The sequence below is a fragment of the Gavialis gangeticus genome, unplaced genomic scaffold, assembly GCF_001723915.1.
Source record: "Gavialis gangeticus isolate Ggan-Ray unplaced genomic scaffold, GavGan_comp1, whole genome shotgun sequence".
Taxonomy (NCBI): domain Eukaryota; kingdom Metazoa; phylum Chordata; order Crocodylia; family Gavialidae; genus Gavialis; species Gavialis gangeticus.
Window position 1 is genome coordinate 1,781,559 of NW_017729018.1, and position 19,509 is coordinate 1,801,067.

Here is a 19,509-nt window from a genome sequence, read left to right on the forward strand (position 1 = left end):
TTTTTTTTTTTTTTTTTTTTTTTACTGACCAGTGAGTTTTAGCTTTGGCTTTGCCTAGTGCAAAGGGTTTGAAAAGATCTTAGTAGCCCACTGAAAACAGTGGAAGCTTGGACCAACAGTGAGTGTCTGATCCATGACATCTAAATAAGTGCCCAGTCCAGTCATGCCCTCCCTTCCGTCCCCCGTCCCCCCCCACACACACTTCTGTTGGTTATTTTTTACTCACGCCAACAGAGCAGAGTAGGTAGGGATAGATGGTAGTGTATAAACTATACCTTGAGGAGGTGCCAAGCGCAGTGATAAGAGCCTGTAGAAGGCCTCCAATGAAAACCCAGGGATTCTTCTGGGTGACGATGAAGTACAGCAGCGGCAAAACACAAAGGGCATGGATAAGCAGTCCCACGATGACAGTGATTGTGTACATCCCCAGCTGGCCCCCCATCACTGCTAAGTCATCCATCTCCAGAATTTTTCCAGCAATTAAAAACATTATCCCAACTGGGGCATACCTGTTATCAAAACACAGAAGCCAAGTACTTAGAGCTGGCATCCATATTCTCACACCAGTACTAGCAAACACTACCAGGAGAAAGTCACATTAGTTGAGGGTACTCAAAGGCACAATAACATGTGAAGTCATTAAATGGTTCTATGACTGACCCTCCCTAGTAAGCAGATAGCAGGGAACTGGCATACTTTAGAATCCAGACTTAACTGGCAAGCAATATTTGCTCATCTATCAAAGAGCCTGGTCATCTGCTGAATGTATAGATTGTGCATTGTGCGGGATTCTCTTCTTTCAGTTCAGAAGCCTTGCTTTCCATCTCCACTGGCATCTAACCCCCAATAACCCTGGCTTTTCTGCATGGTGGGCTCCATAAGCATGTGTACTCTCCCCTCTCCTCCAGGTCTTCCTCACTGGGGGTTGGAGACAGGGTTTGTCTGGGGATAAGTACAAGCAGCTGCATTATTGATAGTGGCTAAACTAATATTTTTATTTATGCACTTATTTAATGGTAGTAGGTGGTGCTAGGAATGGGGATACAGATGCCTGAAATTGGGTCCTGGCACTAGAGAAGAACATGGGGCTGAGCATGAAGTTGTATTTGATAGATACTTGCATTGGCTCTTACAACATTTTCTCAAGCTGGGACTTGTCACCTCTATCTCATAGGTCCCATTTCCCCTACAATATCTCCCAGGCTGGGTTTATGGTTCCCATGAGAACCAATGAGAAGTAGCAGGGCTGAGACAGAATACAAGCCTTACTCCTAAAATGGAGATCACAGGACAGTGAATTACCTTCAGGTAAACAAGACTCTGGTTTCACACCCACCCACATACAAACTCCGGCTTTACACTCCAGTAGCTCTGAGCTCCAGTATCTCAGGCTCATTTTCAAGGTTGGTCACAGGACACGAATCATATTCAAGGGACTCGAGCAAAACACAGCTCATTCTTGAAGGTATCAGGACTCCAATTCAATCTGGGATATTTGTTAAAGTTTAGTTAAGTAGACTTTACAAACATCCCATATTCCAATATTCTTTGTGGCCTTACTATTAAAGAGATTCCTAGCTAGAGGCAGATACCAGGTCTTTTGTGGGAAAGCCTGTTATTGGGAGATTCTTACTCAGTTCTGATAAAGGTTTGGGTAATGCACTGTACTTTTAGCATCTATTGGACCAGCTGAACTTAAGGCATCTGACCTTTGGAGGCTCCCCCTTCCTTTATTTCTCCTGAATAGCTCCTGGCCCTGCCATAACCAAATGCCCTGTTTCATGGGTTTCAGCCTTTGAAGACATTCTTTCCTTCAGATGGTCATTTCTGAAAGAAAAGTATTTTAAAGGATTTTAAAATCAATGCTCAAAGAAAGGAGCTATTGATTACAACTCCAGGTAAACCAGACACAGGAAAAGTGATCCTCACAATAATCAGCATTAAGTAGGCTTTAATGCTTGTTTGTCTATATGGTGCAAGAAATGTGATGCGCTTTTTCCTTCTGAATCACTAGAATAGTCACCCATTTTTCAACAGACATTATTAGCACACTAGACTGCCTAAGCAGAAAGACCATGGATGCCAGTCCTGTTGCTTCTATCAGTTCATTGAGAATGTTATTTTTGTGTCACTTAAACCCAAAGGTTTGTGGTACAGGGTTGTGCTCAGGGCCGTGTTCTCAGGGTCAGACCAGTCACCACCTTTGGGAATCAGGAAGCAGTTTTAACCGGTAGTCAGACTGGTATGGATTGGAGAGGTGGGAGGAGGGGCAGTGGGGGGAGAGAGTTTGCCTTCTTCTGGAGTGGGAAACAAGGCCCTCTCCTTGTAGCTCTCAATTCTCTGAAATTATTCAGGTCCCTTGGACAAGCAGTGATCCAACATTCTCTCCACCGCAGCGGCGGACTGATGGGGTGGGGGCACTGGTTTGGGGTAGGGGCACTGGTTTGGGGTGGGGGGCATCAGCTGGGCCCTTCAGAGTTCTTATTGTGCAACGTGACTAAGTCAGAGCTGGGCCGCCCTATCCTGCAGAACCTGTGGCCACAGGTGCCCCGCAGCCGAGGGGCGCCCTGCAGCCATGAACACTCGAAATCAGTGCCATAGCAAGGGGTGTGGGCGGTTGCCACCAGTCCGCATTGCCACTGCCAGTTTGACATCTGGCCACTTGCCACACCCTCCCCCCTCCACTGGCTTCATGACCCCCCCCCACTTCTTTGTATCAGGGGGCCCCAAAAAACTGTGGGCCAACTCTGCTTTAAGTATTGCTACAAGAAGGATGGGGGGGAGTGGGGGGTGCAAATGCAAGCATTGGCTCCTGGGCACTGGAGACCCACAGTACATCACTGTTCCATCATATCCTTTGCTTTGACCACTTCCACACCATTCTTGCTCTGTGCGCGCACGCATGCACGCACGCACGCGCACACACACACACACACTGAGTTTTGAGCTCTACACACCAGCTCAACTCTCCATGTTTCTCATGCTACTTTAAGCTTTGAGAGTTGATAGGGAGATGGGAAAACTGTGTTGGTCATGATGGCCAGCAGTAGCAAAAGAGTGAATATTTAGAATGCCAGAACCAGATCTGGGGCTAGTGTATTGCAGAGTAGATCAACAGATCCCTCTGCAGCATGTGATTCTCAGAAGTTTGCATGCATGTATAGCTGATGATTCAAAAAGGCCAGTTTTCCAAAGCTGAGAGAAATTGAGGGGGAAAAATGCAAGGAAAAAAATGAAACTTGGGTGTTCTTTAGGCAGAATGTATTACATGGCCACAAATAGGCATGATTTTACAGTCAAGAGGGTAGCTAGCTTTGGCTAAAACTCTTCCTAATTCATCAAACTGAAGGCAGCAATTAGAACAAAACACTATGTAACAAATAGGTAAAAAAGGATGGCAACTGATATAACTTAGAGTTGTAAGGAATAGAAAATTTGTAATGGAAGCTAAAAATAACGGAAAAATCTACAGTATAGAGGACTGAAGACAATAAGAAGGGTTTTTTAAGTGTGCTAGGGCCAAAAAAATCTGACAATAGTATAGACTCACTGTTACTAATGTGAAAAAAGGCAGGCATGTTTGGTAAATATTTCTGTTCTTTGCTGGGAAAGAAGCAGGATGAAGTAATTTCCAGTCCACTGGCAACCATGGAGATCTATTAGAGGATACCTTTAGATAAACGTTTTTAAATAAGTTGGCCTGAATAACTTGCACTGAAGACTGCTAAAGAAGCTGGCTGAGGAGATTTCTGGCCTGCTAATTTTTTGTAATAAGTCTTGGAATACCAGGGAAATTCCTGGACACTGGAACAATACCAAAGTTGTGTCAGTGTTCATAAGAGGTAGGAGGGAATTTTAGGATTAACATATTTTCAGTCCTGGACAATAATGGAAAAGCTGTTGTGACATTCAGTTAATACAGAATTAAAGGCTAGAAATACAATGAATAAGTAAGGGTATATAGAAAATAGATTTTGTCAAGTAAACCTGATCTCATTCTCTGGGGACATCTGATGCAGAGACATAACTACCAAGGTCTGTACCCTGGGTGGCAGTGGCAACTGCCATTCTTGCACCCCTATAAGTGGGCTCCTGGAGCCAGTGCCCTGGTTGCACAACCTTCATTACATTACTGATCAGGTGTTTGGTTGATCACACAAAAATCTAAACATATTACTAGCTATCACATGTTATTCTTATAAGCACCATACAATATATACAAAACTGTTAAATGGATTAAGAATCAGCTAGTTGATAGATCTCCAAATGTAGTTGTCGTTAGGGCAATAATGGAATGGGGCCGGGGGATTCTCACAAAAAAATACTGAACAGTAGGGCTGAAAGGAACCTCCAGAGGTCATTTAATGCAATGCCCTGCCTGAGGCAGGATCATCTGTATCCAAACCATCCTATACAGAACCACTGCTTATCTATGGGACAGATCAGGCCCACAACCCCCCTTCCCTTTCCTCTCCCCTCCCACTCCTCTAGCATACCCAATCTGATGGCCACTCAAGCTAGTCTGAGTCTTATGATGCTTGTGGCATAGATCTCAGAGAGACAGGAATGGGCACTAATGCAGGGGCGGGAAAAATACAGTCTGTGGGCCAGATCTGGCCCACCAGGCCATTCTATCCAGCCTGCAGGGCCCCTAAAAAAAAATTAAAAATAATATATCTGCTCCTGGCTGCCTGTCAAAGTTGACAGAAGCCAGGGGAAGTAGGACCCAGGGGAAGCTACTGGCAGGATCAAGCAGAAGCAAGGCCTGGTGGCCTGTCCCCCCAACCCTAGCCAGAAGCCCCAGGTGAAGCAGAGGCTTCTGGCCTGGGTCCCTGGGGCTGTTCCTGCCTCCCTGCGCCAGAGGGAAATTCAAATAAGAAGGGGGAGGAGAGGGGAGGCAGGGGAGGACTGTGGGTGATCACCCCAGTCCTCAGGGTCAGTCTGAGCCGGCTACTGTGGTACTGGTGCTACAGCCAGGAGCCACATGGTACCATAGCAGCTGGCAGGGGGTGGAGAGGAGTGGCAGCAGCTACAGGCAGAGAAGCTATGAAAGCAGCAGCAGGTGTGGGGAAGGGACAGTGAATGGGCACGTGGAGCTCAGCAGCAGCTGGGTGGGAGCAAGGGGTGCTTGATGCTCCTGCTATTTTAAGAGAAGGCAGGCTGCTTGAGAAGCAGCCTGCAGGTATGCTAGGGGGCAATTAGGAATCATATGGGCTACAGGAGCTGGATTATCAGGATGTAAGTTCAGAGATGGAGCTGGGCAGGCAATCAAGCCCTGAGAGCCATGGGAAGAGGAACTCCTGGGCAGCAGGGCTCCTGGTTAACATCTGAGCTGGGTTAAGCAACCTTGGTGATTTGTGGAAGGCATTAAGGGAAGGTAAGGATGTCCCAGCTGGCCCAAGAGAGAGAGGCCAGAGGGCTCAGCAAGAGAGCAGGGCCAGGGACACAGAGAGAAAACAAAGGACCAGAGGGCCCAGAAACAGAGCAGGGGGCTGGAGGGCCTGAGGAGCAGGTAGGGCCAGAGTGCCTGTAGGTCTCTCTGGCCTAGGAGCAGGGCCAGGGTTCAGGAGGGGTTGAAGGCCAAGAAAAGGCCACAGCCAGAGACTGGTGGAGCTGGAGAGCCCATGGGTCTCAACTGGTCTAGGAGTGGGGTCAGGGTCTAAGGAGAATTGCCAAAGGCATGGCCAGAGACTGAGGGGGCCAGAGTGCCCATAGTCCAAAGAGGAACTAGTGTAAGGACAAACAGATCCAGGAACCCCTAGCCTGTAGGGGCGGTTATGATTTAATTAGTGTGTGTGATATCTGTGACTCATGGGCGTGGGTACTGGGGAGGACAGAGCCCACGTAATTATCCCTTAAGGTGCAGAGTGAAGACACCTGAGGTCAGGAGTGTGAGATCAGGATTGAGAAACCCTGGAACAGCCTCCCATTTTCTAAAATCATAACAACATCAAGGCATGGCAGGAAAGGAGAAAGGGAGATTGCCCAGGGACAGCAAAAGAAAGTGAAGTTGATAAGGGCTAAAGGGGTTACAGGGGCATCACAGCCACCCCTGGAGCAAGACACTGTTACACTGCCACAAGTAATGCAGGGGACCATGGTGGCCAACATCCTTCTGCTCGCAAAGGTTATTACAACACACTCGAGAAATCCAAGGAAGAGGTTCAGGTCCCCTGCTACAAAAGAAGGCATAAACCCCACAGTCCATATCAATCTGACCATGAGGTAAAATTCCTTCCTGACCCCAAATACAACTGTTGGTCTGACCCCAAGTGGAAGCGTAAGACTCTCTTACCAGGAACCTCTGGGCTTCAGTTCCAGCAGCAGTACTGGCACACCCCAGTTAAAATCCCCAGCCTTGGCTGCAGCCAACATCTGATACCTCTGGGAAGGCTTAAAATAAGTCGGGGGAGGGGGGAGAGGGGAAGAGGGCAGAATGGGGAGCAGAATTTCCTCTCAGCCCCATGCAGCAACCAACAAAGCACAGAAGCATGGGAAATACTGATGCAGGCATAGTTATGCCTAGAACATCCCTGACCATTGGCTGTTTAACTTCTTTGTGAACACTTCCAGTGATGGAGTCCACAGCCTCCCTAGGCAGTCTATTTCTCTGCCTCACTGTTCTACTGGTGCAAAAGTTTTCCTTTATATCCAATATAAACCTACTTTGCTGAAACTCCAAGCCATAGATCCATGTCCTACTCTCTGCAGCAAGAGAGAAAGGTGTTCTCCCGTCTTTTATGGCAATCCTTCACATATTTGAAAACTGTTATCATGCCCCCTCTTACGTACCTTTTCCATAAGCTGAACATGCCTAGCTCCTTCAGTCTTTTCTCATATGACTTGCCTTCCAAGCCTTTAATCATCTTTGTTGCCTACCTCTGGACTCTCTCTAACTTCTTCATGTCCTTTTTAAAATGTGGAGCCCAGAACTGCACACAGTACTCCAGATGAAGCCTAACCAGTGCCGGGTAGAGAGGCACTATCACCTCTAGTGTCTTGTACCTAATGCTTCTGTTAATGCATCTCAAAACCATATTTGTCTTCAGTGCAGCTTCAACATGCCACAGACTCGTACTGAGTCTGTGATGCACCAATACTCCCAACATCCTTCTCCATAGTTCTGCCATCCATCCAGCCATTTTGTATTTGTATTTTTTATTATTTTTCCTGAGATGCAGTGTCTTGCATTTGTTAGCATTGAACTTCATCCTGTCGGCTCTAGCCCAGCTTTCCAGTCTGTCTAGATCGTTCTGAATTGTGCTCCTGTCCTCCGGTGTGTTCGCAATCCTTCCCAGTTTTATCATCTACAAATTTGCTTTCTCTTCCAGCATGCAGATAATTAATAAACACACTGAACACCACTGGGCCCAGGGCTGCCTCCTGTGGGACTCCATTTGCAACCTCCTGCTAGTCTGTCATTATTCCATTTATAATTATCCTTTGCTTGTGGCTATTGAGCCATTTGTCTGTCCACCTTGTAGTAGTTTTGTCTAGCCCATATTTCTCTAATTTACGAGAAGGTCATGAGGGATTTTGTCAAAAGCTTTGCTGATGTCCTCATATACTAGATCCACTTTGTTACCTTCATCCACACAGATAGTTATTTTGTCAAAGAAGGAGATCAAGTTTGTTGGGCATATTTTATTTTTAGTAAATGTATGCCGGCTGTTTGCAATCAGTCATTTGCCACAGATGTCTGAAAATGGAGTTCTTTATGATATGCTCCAGTAACTTGCTTGGTATCATGGTGAGGCTAACTGGTTGCTCTTTCTTTCTTTTTTTAAACGGGCATTATGTTGACCCTTTACCAGTTCTCTGGTACCTCACCTGATTCCCATGAATTCATAAATATTATTGCCAAGGGCTCAGAGATCTCCTCTGCCAATTCTTTCAGTAATCTAGGATGAAATTCATCAGGCCCTCCTAACTTGAATTCATTCAGATCCATCAAAAGCTCTCTGTTTCTTTTGTTATCTCATCCCTCAGCTTGTCCCCTTCTTTATCCAAATGAACCTTATTAGGTATCTGGTTACAGCTTAATATTTTGTGAGGAGTGCAGTAAAATAGCTGTTGAGTAGCTCTGTGTTCTTTGCATCTTCTTTTAAGAGTTCTCCCTGGTTAGTTAACAGTGAAGCCACAGCTTCCTTGGTCTTTTTTTCTGGCCAGTATTCTTGTAAAACCTCTTCTTATTATCTTTAACTCCCCCCATGTAATGTAGACTGCTTCCACATGGTGAACCCTGGATACTGCTAAATAGTCTATAACTTGGTGTTGCCAAACTGTCCTTTGGACCTCACAGCCAATGATCATGAAAATAAATGAACATCAACAGATAGTCACAGAGCTTTCAGATCCATAATATCAGGACCTCACTGTGCATCTGCCAACTCAATATTGAGGGGATAAGCAGAGCCAAAAGTAAATAAATTACTAATTTATTAGACAACATGCTTAGCAATAGATGGTTCCAGATAACATTAGGAGTAGACCACATAAATTGAACAATGGATTCCTGCAAGGATCAGTCCTTCCGCCTCTGCTGTTTTAATCTTTATATTCATGACCTCCCAAACACCTTCCTAAGAAAATTCATACATGTTGATGACGCAGCCCCGGTTACACAACAATCTTGTTTCTCTCAAACAGAAATAATACTCACATCTGATCTAAATACTTGAGGTACCTTCTTTACACAATGGCATCTGTGCCCAAGCCCTGGGCAAACAGAAATGTCTACATTTCACTTGAACAATAAACAAGATAATTATCAACCCATTATTGCTTTCGGAAACCAGCTCCAATGTTATAACAGTACTCCTAAATATTTAAGGAATCATCCTAGATGGGAGACTGTCCTTTAAAACAAATCACTTAATTATATCAGCAGCTAAGTTACAAACTTGTAATACTTTGCTCCAGAAACTCACTGGGACTTCTTGGGGAGCTGATATTGATGCACAGAGAACAACAGCTTTAGTGTTGTTATTCCACTCTTTGGTGGAATACTGTGCCCCAATCTGATTAAACAGTGCTCATACTGGTAAGGTTGACATACAACTCAACCAAACAATGTGAATTATTATAGGAACAATCTGATCCATCCCTCTTCAATGGCTCCCTATTCTTAGTAACATGCATCTTCCCTCATTAAAAAGAAAAATGCCTTAACTAAGTTATGGACTAAAATAAAAAATAACCCACAGCTGCCTATATGCAAAAGTCTCTTAAACCCTCCATGTCTGAGATTAAAAACTAGACATCCTGCTTGGAGAACAGCAATTCAACTTGAGCAAGACTCATTTAACATCCAAGATGCCTGGACGCAAGGGTGGCCCAATTCACCCCTTAATACAGAAATCTTTATTACAAATCCCACCATTAGACCAGCTGGCTTTGATCTCCCTAGACATCTTTAGTCTTCTCTAAACTGAATCAGGACAAGATACGGAAGATGTGGATTTCTGTTGCATTGACAGGGCTGGACTAGCTCAGGGAACTGCGACTGTGGTGGCCCGTTTCAAACTTTGAACTGCATCACTGCTGAATGCCCTCTCCATGCATTTAATGGAAATCTACTGGATTTGCACAATACTACACCTGAGGCAATCAGCTGGCTGCAAAATTTGGACACAAAATTGTGAATATGTTTTTCCTTGTTCTGTTATCATTGCATCATCATATGCTTAAAAACAATAACTCCCCCACAATTTTCCCCATCAAGTGAAGTCTCATTTTTACCTTTGTCTTCTGACTTTGTCCCTGGAAGTTCTTGTTATTTTCTGGTATGTCTCCTTGGTGATGTGCCTGTCCTTCCATTGCCTGTATACCTTCTCTCTGCTTTTGAGGTATGCTAGATGCTCCACATTGGTCTCCTTCTATTCTCCTTATGTTTCCATCATGTCAGAATAGCTTCTCACTGAGCTTTCAGTACTGTGCCCTTTAGAAGTTCCCAGCACTCCTGCACACCTTCATCCTTCAGCCTGTCTTCCCATTGCGTCCTGACTCTTAACTTCTTGACTTGGTTGAAATCCACCTTTTCGAAATCTAGTGTCTTAGCTTTGCTGACCTCATGTTCCCTCTATCTCAGGATCTTGAATTCTGTCATATTATGATCACTTCTTCCCAAGTTTTCCATCACCTTCACATTCTCCACCAGTTGTTCCCTATTGGTCAGGACAAGATCCAAGATAGAAGACCCCATAGTTGTATTCTCCACCTTCTGAAACAGAAAGCTGTTCACACAGGTTAGCAATGGTCTTGGCATTTTGCACTGGCTGTATTGTTCTTCCACCAGATATTCAGAAAATAGGAATCTTCCATACGTACCAACTCATAACTTTTGGATAACTTTGAAACCTCCTTGAAGAGTGCCTCATCCACCTCCTCTTCCTGACTTGGTGGCCTACAATAAATCCCTATCAATATATTTATTGTACCTTTCACCTTTTGTCTTCACTCAAATATATTCTGGTCTACTATCTTGTTTCTCCTGAACTAGGGAACAAGTATATGTGTTTCTGACATAAGAGGTGATGCCACCACCTTTTCTCCCAACCGTTTCCAGAACAGAATACAGCCCTCAATGTTGACGTTCTAGTCATCAGAGCTTTCCCATCAAGTCTCTGTGATACCAATCAGATCATAGCTTTTCCAAAGGCTGTGACTTCCAGCTCATCTTGTTTGTTCCCCATGCTTCTCACATTTGCATACATACATTAGATGTATTTTGAATTTCACCCTACTTGTTTCTCTTTTGCATCACTCACTGCTGTCCTGTGGCTCTCTGACCCTTTCCTGCAGTTGAACTGCTTCTTCAGGACCTTTCTCCTATGAATAGTTTTCTCTGTGGCTGGAGGGTTTTGTTCACCATCCCTCGTGGAACCTAGTTTAAAGCCCTCCTTACTAGGTTGGCCAGATGACTCCCAAAGATGCTCCAGGTAGACAGCACACCTCCTGTGACCCCATATTGGTGCTTCTGTTCCCTGCAGAAGGGAGTGACTAACCATCCCCACTCTCCTCTTCCTTTCTGATGTAGTGACCTTAGCACCACCATCTCTGGCACTCTGTATTTTCTGCTCTCTAGACTGCTGAGTCCTTTGGATCTTGCCTGTTGATGTCCTCATCTCTGCCTTTTCCTCAACTGCTCTACTGCAGAGTGTTTGAAAGCAGTTGCTGAGTACAATCTGTTTTTCTTGAATTCTGGGGACACTTTCTTCTAGCAGTCACATGTTGCCACTTCTCTTTTCCCTTTGGTCTCTCCACTATCAGCCACACATAACTCCTGCCCATATAATCTTCCTTTTCCGTGATAAAATGCAGCATGGATATCTGTGCTTCTAACCTTTCAATTTTTTCCTCCAAGGCAGACACCAGCTCACACTTGACCCTCTGGGAGGAACATGAACATGGCACATGCAGGTCACGACTGCTGATCCAGTCTCCATTTATGCCTCCTTTGCTCTCTGGAGGACGCCTAGGCTATAAAAAACAAAAGCAAAGAAAAAGAAAAGAGAAGAAAAAAAATGCACATGCTTGCGCATGCATGCATACACACACATGCAAACAGAGTCTCCTGCTCCTTCCTACCATGAACTCCCAGGCTAACTCCCTCTCTGTTTGCAAGGAGCTGCCTTTAAAAGGCTGCCTAGCCTAGCTTCACTCCTCAGCCAGCGAAACCAGCTGCACTTGAAGTAAATAACTCGCACAGAGCTGGAAATGAAAATCCTGAAACCTGTCACTCCAAGGGAAAAACAAAATAAAAAGCAAGGCACAAATCAAACACCCCAAAACCACTAATTAGATGCCCAGGGTCACCAGAATCCAGAAAAGTCTCCTCAAGGCAGTCCTACCAGTGATCTGCTTCTCTTACAGCAGCCCCAAGGCAAACTTTCTGTTTGCTGCTTCTCCACTCCTTCATGGGAACGGAGGGATCTACAGACAGCAGGAATAAGTCTGCTGCTGAATGCCCAGCCTTAAAGATGTAAAAAGACATTCCATTCCACCTGGAAAAAAACCTTTTGTTCCAGGATTCAACAGAGTACAAGCCTAACTGTCTGAAAGTGTTAACACTTTTTCCTGGGACAATGCTGTGTAGTCTGTAAACTAATCTCTGCTCATTCAAGTTAATTGACATCTATTCCAGAGACAAGCCTATTGGGGGCAGGGATGCAATTTGGAAAGACTATATGTGTAAAGAGCTATTCCACTCTTTACTCTTGCTTTTGACTTGGATTAGTCCTTAGATTTCTAAACAATGAAGCTGTCAGCAGGTGTAGAGAGGTGAATTTACTTTAAAATATTCAGTACTGAGACTGATACTGAAATATGTTTCAGCATTTCCACAAGGAGAAAATACCAGATTCAAATGGACTATTTAATATGGACAAGAATGACTAGCTTGAAGACGAACCTAGACAAACTCAAATTAGAAGTGGGGATTTTTTTTTCTTTTTTTTTTTTAAATCGGGGTCTTGATTAACCATTGGAACAAATGACCAATGGAACAACGGAACAAGGGGACTTCGTTTCATCTGATGTCTTCAAGTCGATGCTTATATGTCTTGATGACAGATATTTTCTTAATCTAATGCAAGTTATTGGGCTCTAAGCAGGTGTTACTGATGAAGCATAATAGTCTGTGCTAAACAGTGTGTATTATCACCCCCTCTCCCTTGGGTATATAATATTTTGAATAATGCATGCAGAGTCCTGAAGAATGACTGAAACACTCCTCAAAAGGGAAAGACCTCGGGAGTCTGGCTCACATAAAGGGGCCAGGGAGATGGGCTCAGACCATCCTGGAGGAGACATACCTCCAGGTCCTGGATCACAGAGGGAGTCCATGTCTTCTCAAAGGTTGAGGTTTGCTTCTTCTCATTCTACTCTTTGTGTGAGGTCCTTCATCTTGTAGCCCTGTCTGTCGCTCCAAGCAATGGGGCTGCGGATAGCAGACACTCCTTCTCACTATCTAGCTCATCCAGTATAAGAGGAAAAAGGGAGGCTTCAAGTGGGAGGGGATCATGTAGGACTGATTGGCCCCCTGCCCCTAATTCCTCCCCACCATCCACTTCCATGTCACTCTTCCTAGCCACCACCCTTTCATCTCACTGCACTGAATCCTCATCTCTCCTTGCTCCCCCAAATCTACCACCAAACTCTCTCACCCCTTTTAATCCTCATCTGACAACCATCCTTATTTAAGACTTTCCTATTACTTCCTTTCCTCCCTGCACCTTTGCAACCCTCACACTGTCCACCCTCACTGCACTCTTCCCCCAGAATTATAAGAAACTCTAAGGAGCAGCTAATTTTAACAGGAATGAGTAGTAGGAACCCTTGGACTAAATGACCCAGTTGCTTGCTTTTCTTTGATCACATTAAGTCCAACTTTTTGGAATATGTAATTATATTATCCTAAATGCTTACTAGTCTCTCTCTTTAATTAAACAACTGTTATTTGTTTATAATACTTCAAAAGTAATATCTAAGTCTGTATGTGGATTTTAGAGCATTTTAAAATAACACTCAAACCAGAGACTTCAGTCTCAAGAACAAAATGTCCAAAAGTGCTTTGCAGTATACAGACAGAAGAACAAGAAGCATGCCCAGGAGACAGTCAAGAGTTGCTCTCAAACTTTCAGAACATAGGTCAAATTCAGGGTCAAGGACTACAGATAACTTTGAGTTATCTAGTTACTATGAAACTAGACTGCCTGAAAGTTACTTAGTTTCAGTTCCTAGGGGCAGGAGTGCAGCCCACCTTATCCCCGCACACAGCTCTTGTGCACTCTGGGAGCTGTATGCTTTTTAACCAGTGTGCTACAAATTGTTCTCTGGTATGCTGCGAGAATTTTGGAATAATGAAAAGAAAGTTCTCCAGACTCCTACCGATAATGAATAAGCTGTGTTGACGAGATATTCACAGAAAACTTGCGCATGTGTTGGCTGTGGGGGAGAGAAAGAACCAGCCAAGAAGAAAGAAATTCATGTACTGTGCATGTGTTGGCTTTGGAGGATGCACAATTTGCGAACCTCTGAACAGCTGTGCCACAGAATTTTACCACGGTAATGAACTACAATGAGCTTATGAGTGTGGGGAAGGGGAATGCTTAAATAGGTGTGTCACAGAAACATTTTATTAATCTAAGTGTGCCTTGGGCTGGAAAAGGTTGGGAAACACTGCTGTAGTCCACAGGGCCATGCAAAGCAGCAGCCAGACTCGGCGTCTTAGGAGCCCCTGCGGCAGCGGCTCCTTTAGGCTGCCGCTGCCAGTGTCTCCACTGCTGCATCTGGCCCTGCTTCCCAGGCACCCTAGTCCATCTACCCTGCACCTACAGCTACAGGCACCAGACAAAGCGGGCGGGCAGGTGGGCAGGGTGTCCATGGAGACTAGCCCAGGACCCCTGCAGGTAGGGCATGTTCAGCTGGGTGAATGTGATGGGCCCATAGGCAGACAGGGAGCGGTATCCAGGAGCAGGGCAGGTGGGACCGGGGCCAGGATTGTGGGAAGTGACAGCTTGGGGTAGGGTCTAGGGCAGAGCCATGATCCACTCCCCACATGTCCCTGCAACATAAATATGACATCAGGGATAAAAGGGAAATAAAACTGAAGCAACTGAGAGAGGAACGTTTTCTCTTCAGGTAATGTAACGTTCTAGAATTTGGTTGTTCATGTTTATAGCTAATTAATGCCTCATCAGAACAATGGGGCATGGGCCTGCAGGCCCCCCACTTCGCTTCTCACCAGATGATAATGGCCACCAGCTTCATGATGGCTTCATTGAGGCAGTTGAAGAACTCCTGCAGGGCCCGTCCCTTCTGTTTCATGCCACCGATTACTAAACCAAAACACACAGAGAATACGACCAGTCCCAGTGCGTTCACCCCATTTGCTGAGCCAGGGACAGGAATGATCTCCTCAAAGGTCAGCACCTCCTGGATGCTCCCAAGTGCATGTGTGACATTCTCCAGGATGCCAGTGATATTCTCAGGCACAGAGATCTGAGTGGTGGTGGCATCTGCTGTGGCGGTGCTGTTGTGAAGGACAGTTCTGGTGAGGACCCTGGTGTTGTACTGGGTCTTGTACTGAAATGATACATATTATTAGCTGCAACATAAATCTGGACATCTCCATAGCTCCTCCCAATTAAACCCCAAAAAAGCAGAGTCCCCTGAACTCATTTTATTTGAATGAACAACACAGTTCATTCTGTACAAGAAGTTCAACTCCGCATGGAATTGTATCTTCCTTAGTGGCCTAGCTGAGTGACCCTAGAAGTCTGCTATTTATACCGGCAATGGAGTCAACCCTGAAGCTCAACTCAAGGTGCCTGACAGTAGACTGTGGACCATTTATACTACTCCCACAATTACAGACACTGAAAAGTTGCAAAGCAGCTCTGGAAGAATTCCCTCTATTTGCAGGCAGTGAAGATCTGACATCTATGGCACCATACTGCTTCCACTTAGGCCCCTGGAGTGATGCAAGCTGCAGGCAGGAAGAGGACTGCCCAAAGCAATCCTTGATTTGGCAGTTCTGAGTTGTCTACAGACAAGTTGGAAAGGCTGTCTGCAGGTTACTCTGATTTAAACAAGCATCTACAGTAGCCTCCAAAGCAAACTGTGGGAAGTACAAAGGTGGCAGTGAAGCCACCCTTGTTTTTGGGCCTCCAAAGAGGCAACGTAGACAGTCTATTCTGCGTAGGCATAAAGAATAAGAGTGCTGGGCAGGAGAAAGCAAGCCAGGCAAATTGGCATCCATACCTGTTTGAAGCAGGCTTCCACTAGATTAGGTGGGAACATATTCCTGCAGCAGACAAAGCAAAAAGAGAGTTATGATCCTATTTGGCTTGAAATCAGGTTAGCAGGCTTTTTGCCTAACAGTCTTAGTATTAAATGCTGGCTCCCTTCAGGACACTTAGGCTTACTCAAAAGCCAGATCAATCTGTTGTGGCAGAAAAGTCTCTTCCTTTCTGACTGGATCACCTAAAAGAAAACAGTGATGTCCTGATCTTAGACCATCTATACACTAAAAACGCTGCAAGATCAGATTTCCTCTCCCAGTCTCATGAGCCATGAATGATCATTCCCTGGTTAGAGATCTCTGTTCTTGCTCTTACTCCAATATACCCAGCACAAGTACCAATTATGTTGGAGGGCCAAACTGTGTCTCCTTCTTGGAGGGTCCTAGATGCAGCATATTAGTGGGAGACAAAGGCTACAGGATTTGGTAGCCAGTGCTCTGTCACTGAGCCCTGTTCTTACACAGACTGTACTTCCCCACTGATTCAAAGTATACCCATGGTCCAGAAACGTAAGAAATAGAAGGCATTGACATACGTAACACTCAGAGTGGGTTAAAAGTGGTTTAAATCTGAAGCAGACAGACATACAAGCCTGTTACATCAGTTTAAAGCTACCAAGAATGATTCAAAAGTGCACCTGGAAAACTGAGTATTGTTTTGAACTGGTTCACTGTGAACTGGTTTAGTATCATGTCTGGACCCCAAGTGGTCCTGGTTAGTCCTTCAGGCATCCCACACTCCTTTTCACTCCCCACCCCTGGCTTTGGTACAAAGGCAAAATTCTATTGTCCTCCCCTCCCCTACTTTTTTTCCCCTTTTTTTGGCACTTTTTATCAATAAGCCACCTTGCACTATTTACTCAATAAAAAACAAAGTGTCTTCACTCCCTACTCAATTGCAGCCCCTAATCATGCCTCCCTGGTTCCTGAAAACTGAAAGGCCTGGGTCCAAGCACTTCCCCTCCAAGTCAGACAAGGACACTGCAGACTTTGGCCAACTGCAGACTAATGAAGTTTATTTAACTCATATGTTTTAGAAGAGAAAGGAAAACAGAAAAGTGAAAATGCCTCCAGTCATAGGTCACCCAGCCCCTTGAGCCACCAAAGCATGGGTGTGAGTGCTCCTACCCTCTGGTGTTAAAGTCACAGCACTTCGCAGAATTGTGAACTGGTTCCAGTCATTGACATTTTGGAACAGTTCAATTGTTACGTGTGTCCACATCCAGAAATTGGCTATCAGATCAGTGACAGGCCAGGGCTGCTGCCACTGTGCAGCTCCCAGCCTTTTTTTTAGATGTTTCAGACAAATGAGGCTTCATCATTTCGCTAAAGAGACTGTGGCAAGCTTTGTTGGCAAGCTCTGGCAGATAGAGGAATAACTTGAAAAGAGGCTCAATGCCATTTGCATTGGATTTGCTACTCCTGTAATCTGGCAGGCAGATCAGGGCCCCCCCACACCCCTGGGAGGGCTGTGGGGCTTTGCCAACTCCTCCCAGGGATATGGGGGGCCCCCAATCTGCTTGCTAGATCACACGAGGCTGCTCCTGCTGCCTGGGACAGTGCTGGGTGCAGCCCACACCCAGTGCCAGGAAGAGTGGTGCTGCTGCTGGCCCCACTCGGCACCAGAAGCCTCCTGTCATCGAGCAGGCATCCCCGGGAGGGCTGCGGCGGCTGTGCCGGACTGCTCCTGGCGGTGCAGGCCCCCTATCTGCCTGCCAGGGGCCAGTGGCAATCAGGGCCATCCCTAGGGGGGGTGAATAGCCCCTGCAGCCCTCCTGGGAGTGTGGGCGGGCCCCCAATCTGCCTGCCAGATGACAGGAGGTTGCTGCTGCCAGCTGAGACTGGCACTGAAGCCAAGTAAGCCTGGCTTGGAAACTCGACACGTTTTGAAACGTTTCAAGTGCCCTTGTTTTGTTTCATAGATGTTTCAAAGGCCTTTGTTTCATTTTGATTTCACTGTTTTGAGCTAAAAAAGCTTCGACACAGATTTGAAATGAAACACCGGGCAAAATTTTGCACAGCCCTACTAAGCACCTGCAGTGCTGGGCTTCTTCCTGCAGTACTCCTGGGGCTCTAGCACCATGGATCTTGCCCCTGTGGCTTGGCCGCCACAGGGGAGCCTTGATAAGGTCCCTTATTAAGGCTGTGGGACAGAAGACCCAGCTCTATGAGTTGGATTCAGTCCATAGGATGTATGTTTGACACCCCTGTTCTACAGCTACAGAATGAATATTCAGAATGGTTTTCAGTACAGTAAGGTCAGCTTATCACAAGGCATGCTCTTAACCTAAACCAACTCATACTCTTACCTCACCAGGTCCATGAAGGCATCAGTTGTTTGCACCTGCTCAATTTTCCCCTCCCGATGGAGTTTGTCCTTGGTTCCTTTGCCTGGATGGATGATGATCACCATAAGTATGCCAATGAAGACTGCTATGATGGTGGTCACCATGTAGTAAATTACAGCCCGCATTCCCATTTTCCCTGAAGCTTTACCATCCAGTGAGGCCATACCTTGGAAATGAAAAACAAGGCAAGAGTGTCTAGTTTGTTAAATTATACATGGGGAAGTATGGGGGAGCCAGAAGCAGACTCTGAGGAGTGAAGAGGAATGTGGAGAGCAAGAGGCAGATGTTGAGATATGAAGGAGGATGTGAAATGGGGGAGAAATGGCCCCAGCAGTATAAAAAGCTGCCCTGACAAGCAGCTCAGGGCTACTTGCTCTCAGGAGCTTCATTCACCAAGTGGTGGGACCTGCTCCGTGAGGGTGTGGCTGGGGAACCCTAGTGGTTGAGTCCATACTCCACCCTCATCCCACGAGCTCCTGGGGACCTCGGCTGGTGGCTCCTCGAGTGTGCCAGGCTGCAGCTCCTCCACCTCCAGAACCTCCCCTTGAAGTTCTGGTTGAATTTCACCCCCCACCTTTTTTTCTTTGGTCACCCCATCCTCAGCTCCACCAAGTCCTGGGACCTCCTGGTCCTGGCCAAGTGGGCCCTGTACTTGACCAGGAAGGAGGCTCTGGCCAGGAAGGTGCCCGGAGACTGTGGGGCTGCTTTACTTTCACTTGTCCATGCACATTTCTGGGCAGAGCACCAGTGGGCGGCATCCACTGGCTTCTTGGATGCCTTTGAGGACCGGTGGGCTCTGCTCAGTGACCCCTTCTGGCAAACGACTTTTCACATTTTGAACCTATAATCTCCACGTCACGCCTATCCTTTTCTATCTTAGTTGTCACACCCCTCCAGCGAATTTTTTTTCACATTTTGACCCTTTGACCCACACAACATTCCTATCCTGTTGTTTTTTTTAATTAATTCTCCCAATTATTCTGTTGTATCATCCATCCATTGGCCCCCTACAATAGGGGCTATTAGTTAGCCGTGTGGACCTCAGGGCCTGAGACAGGGGCAATGCATAGGGGGTACATACAGGTGCATGTGCAGCCCCTGCGCATGGCGGTGCACCCCCTGCAAAAAGGTGCCACCGGCACTACTGGCAGTGCCTGCATGCAGTCACCACTCACCACCACACCACCAGTACCGCCACTGGCATCTGCAGGCAGTCCACAATCGCCCCCGGCTGCTGCCACCACTGCCGGCAGCACCTGTGGGTGGTCGCTGACCCATGGTTGGCCTTTGCCATCCCCCACCCCCCTGCACCGCTGACAATGCCAGCGGTGTCTGCAGGAGTTCCCCGCTCCCCAC

The 19,509-nt window shown here is 46.1% G+C and overlaps 1 protein-coding gene across 1 annotated transcript in view; it reads right to left on the bottom strand.

The window, feature by feature from the left end:
* LOC109294749 (excitatory amino acid transporter 1-like) overlaps window positions 1–19,509 on the bottom strand; it is a 128,444-nt gene that overhangs the window by 23,382 nt on the left and 85,553 nt on the right. The window contains exons 4-7 of the mRNA XM_019513203.1: window positions 18,115–18,319; window positions 15,766–15,808; window positions 14,747–15,087; window positions 276–509 (exon numbers count right to left, since the gene is read on the bottom strand). Coding sequence (XP_019368748.1) covers window positions 276–509; window positions 14,747–15,087; window positions 15,766–15,808; window positions 18,115–18,319 — 823 coding nt within the window. The remainder of the gene's footprint in view (window positions 1–275; window positions 510–14,746; window positions 15,088–15,765; window positions 15,809–18,114; window positions 18,320–19,509) is intronic.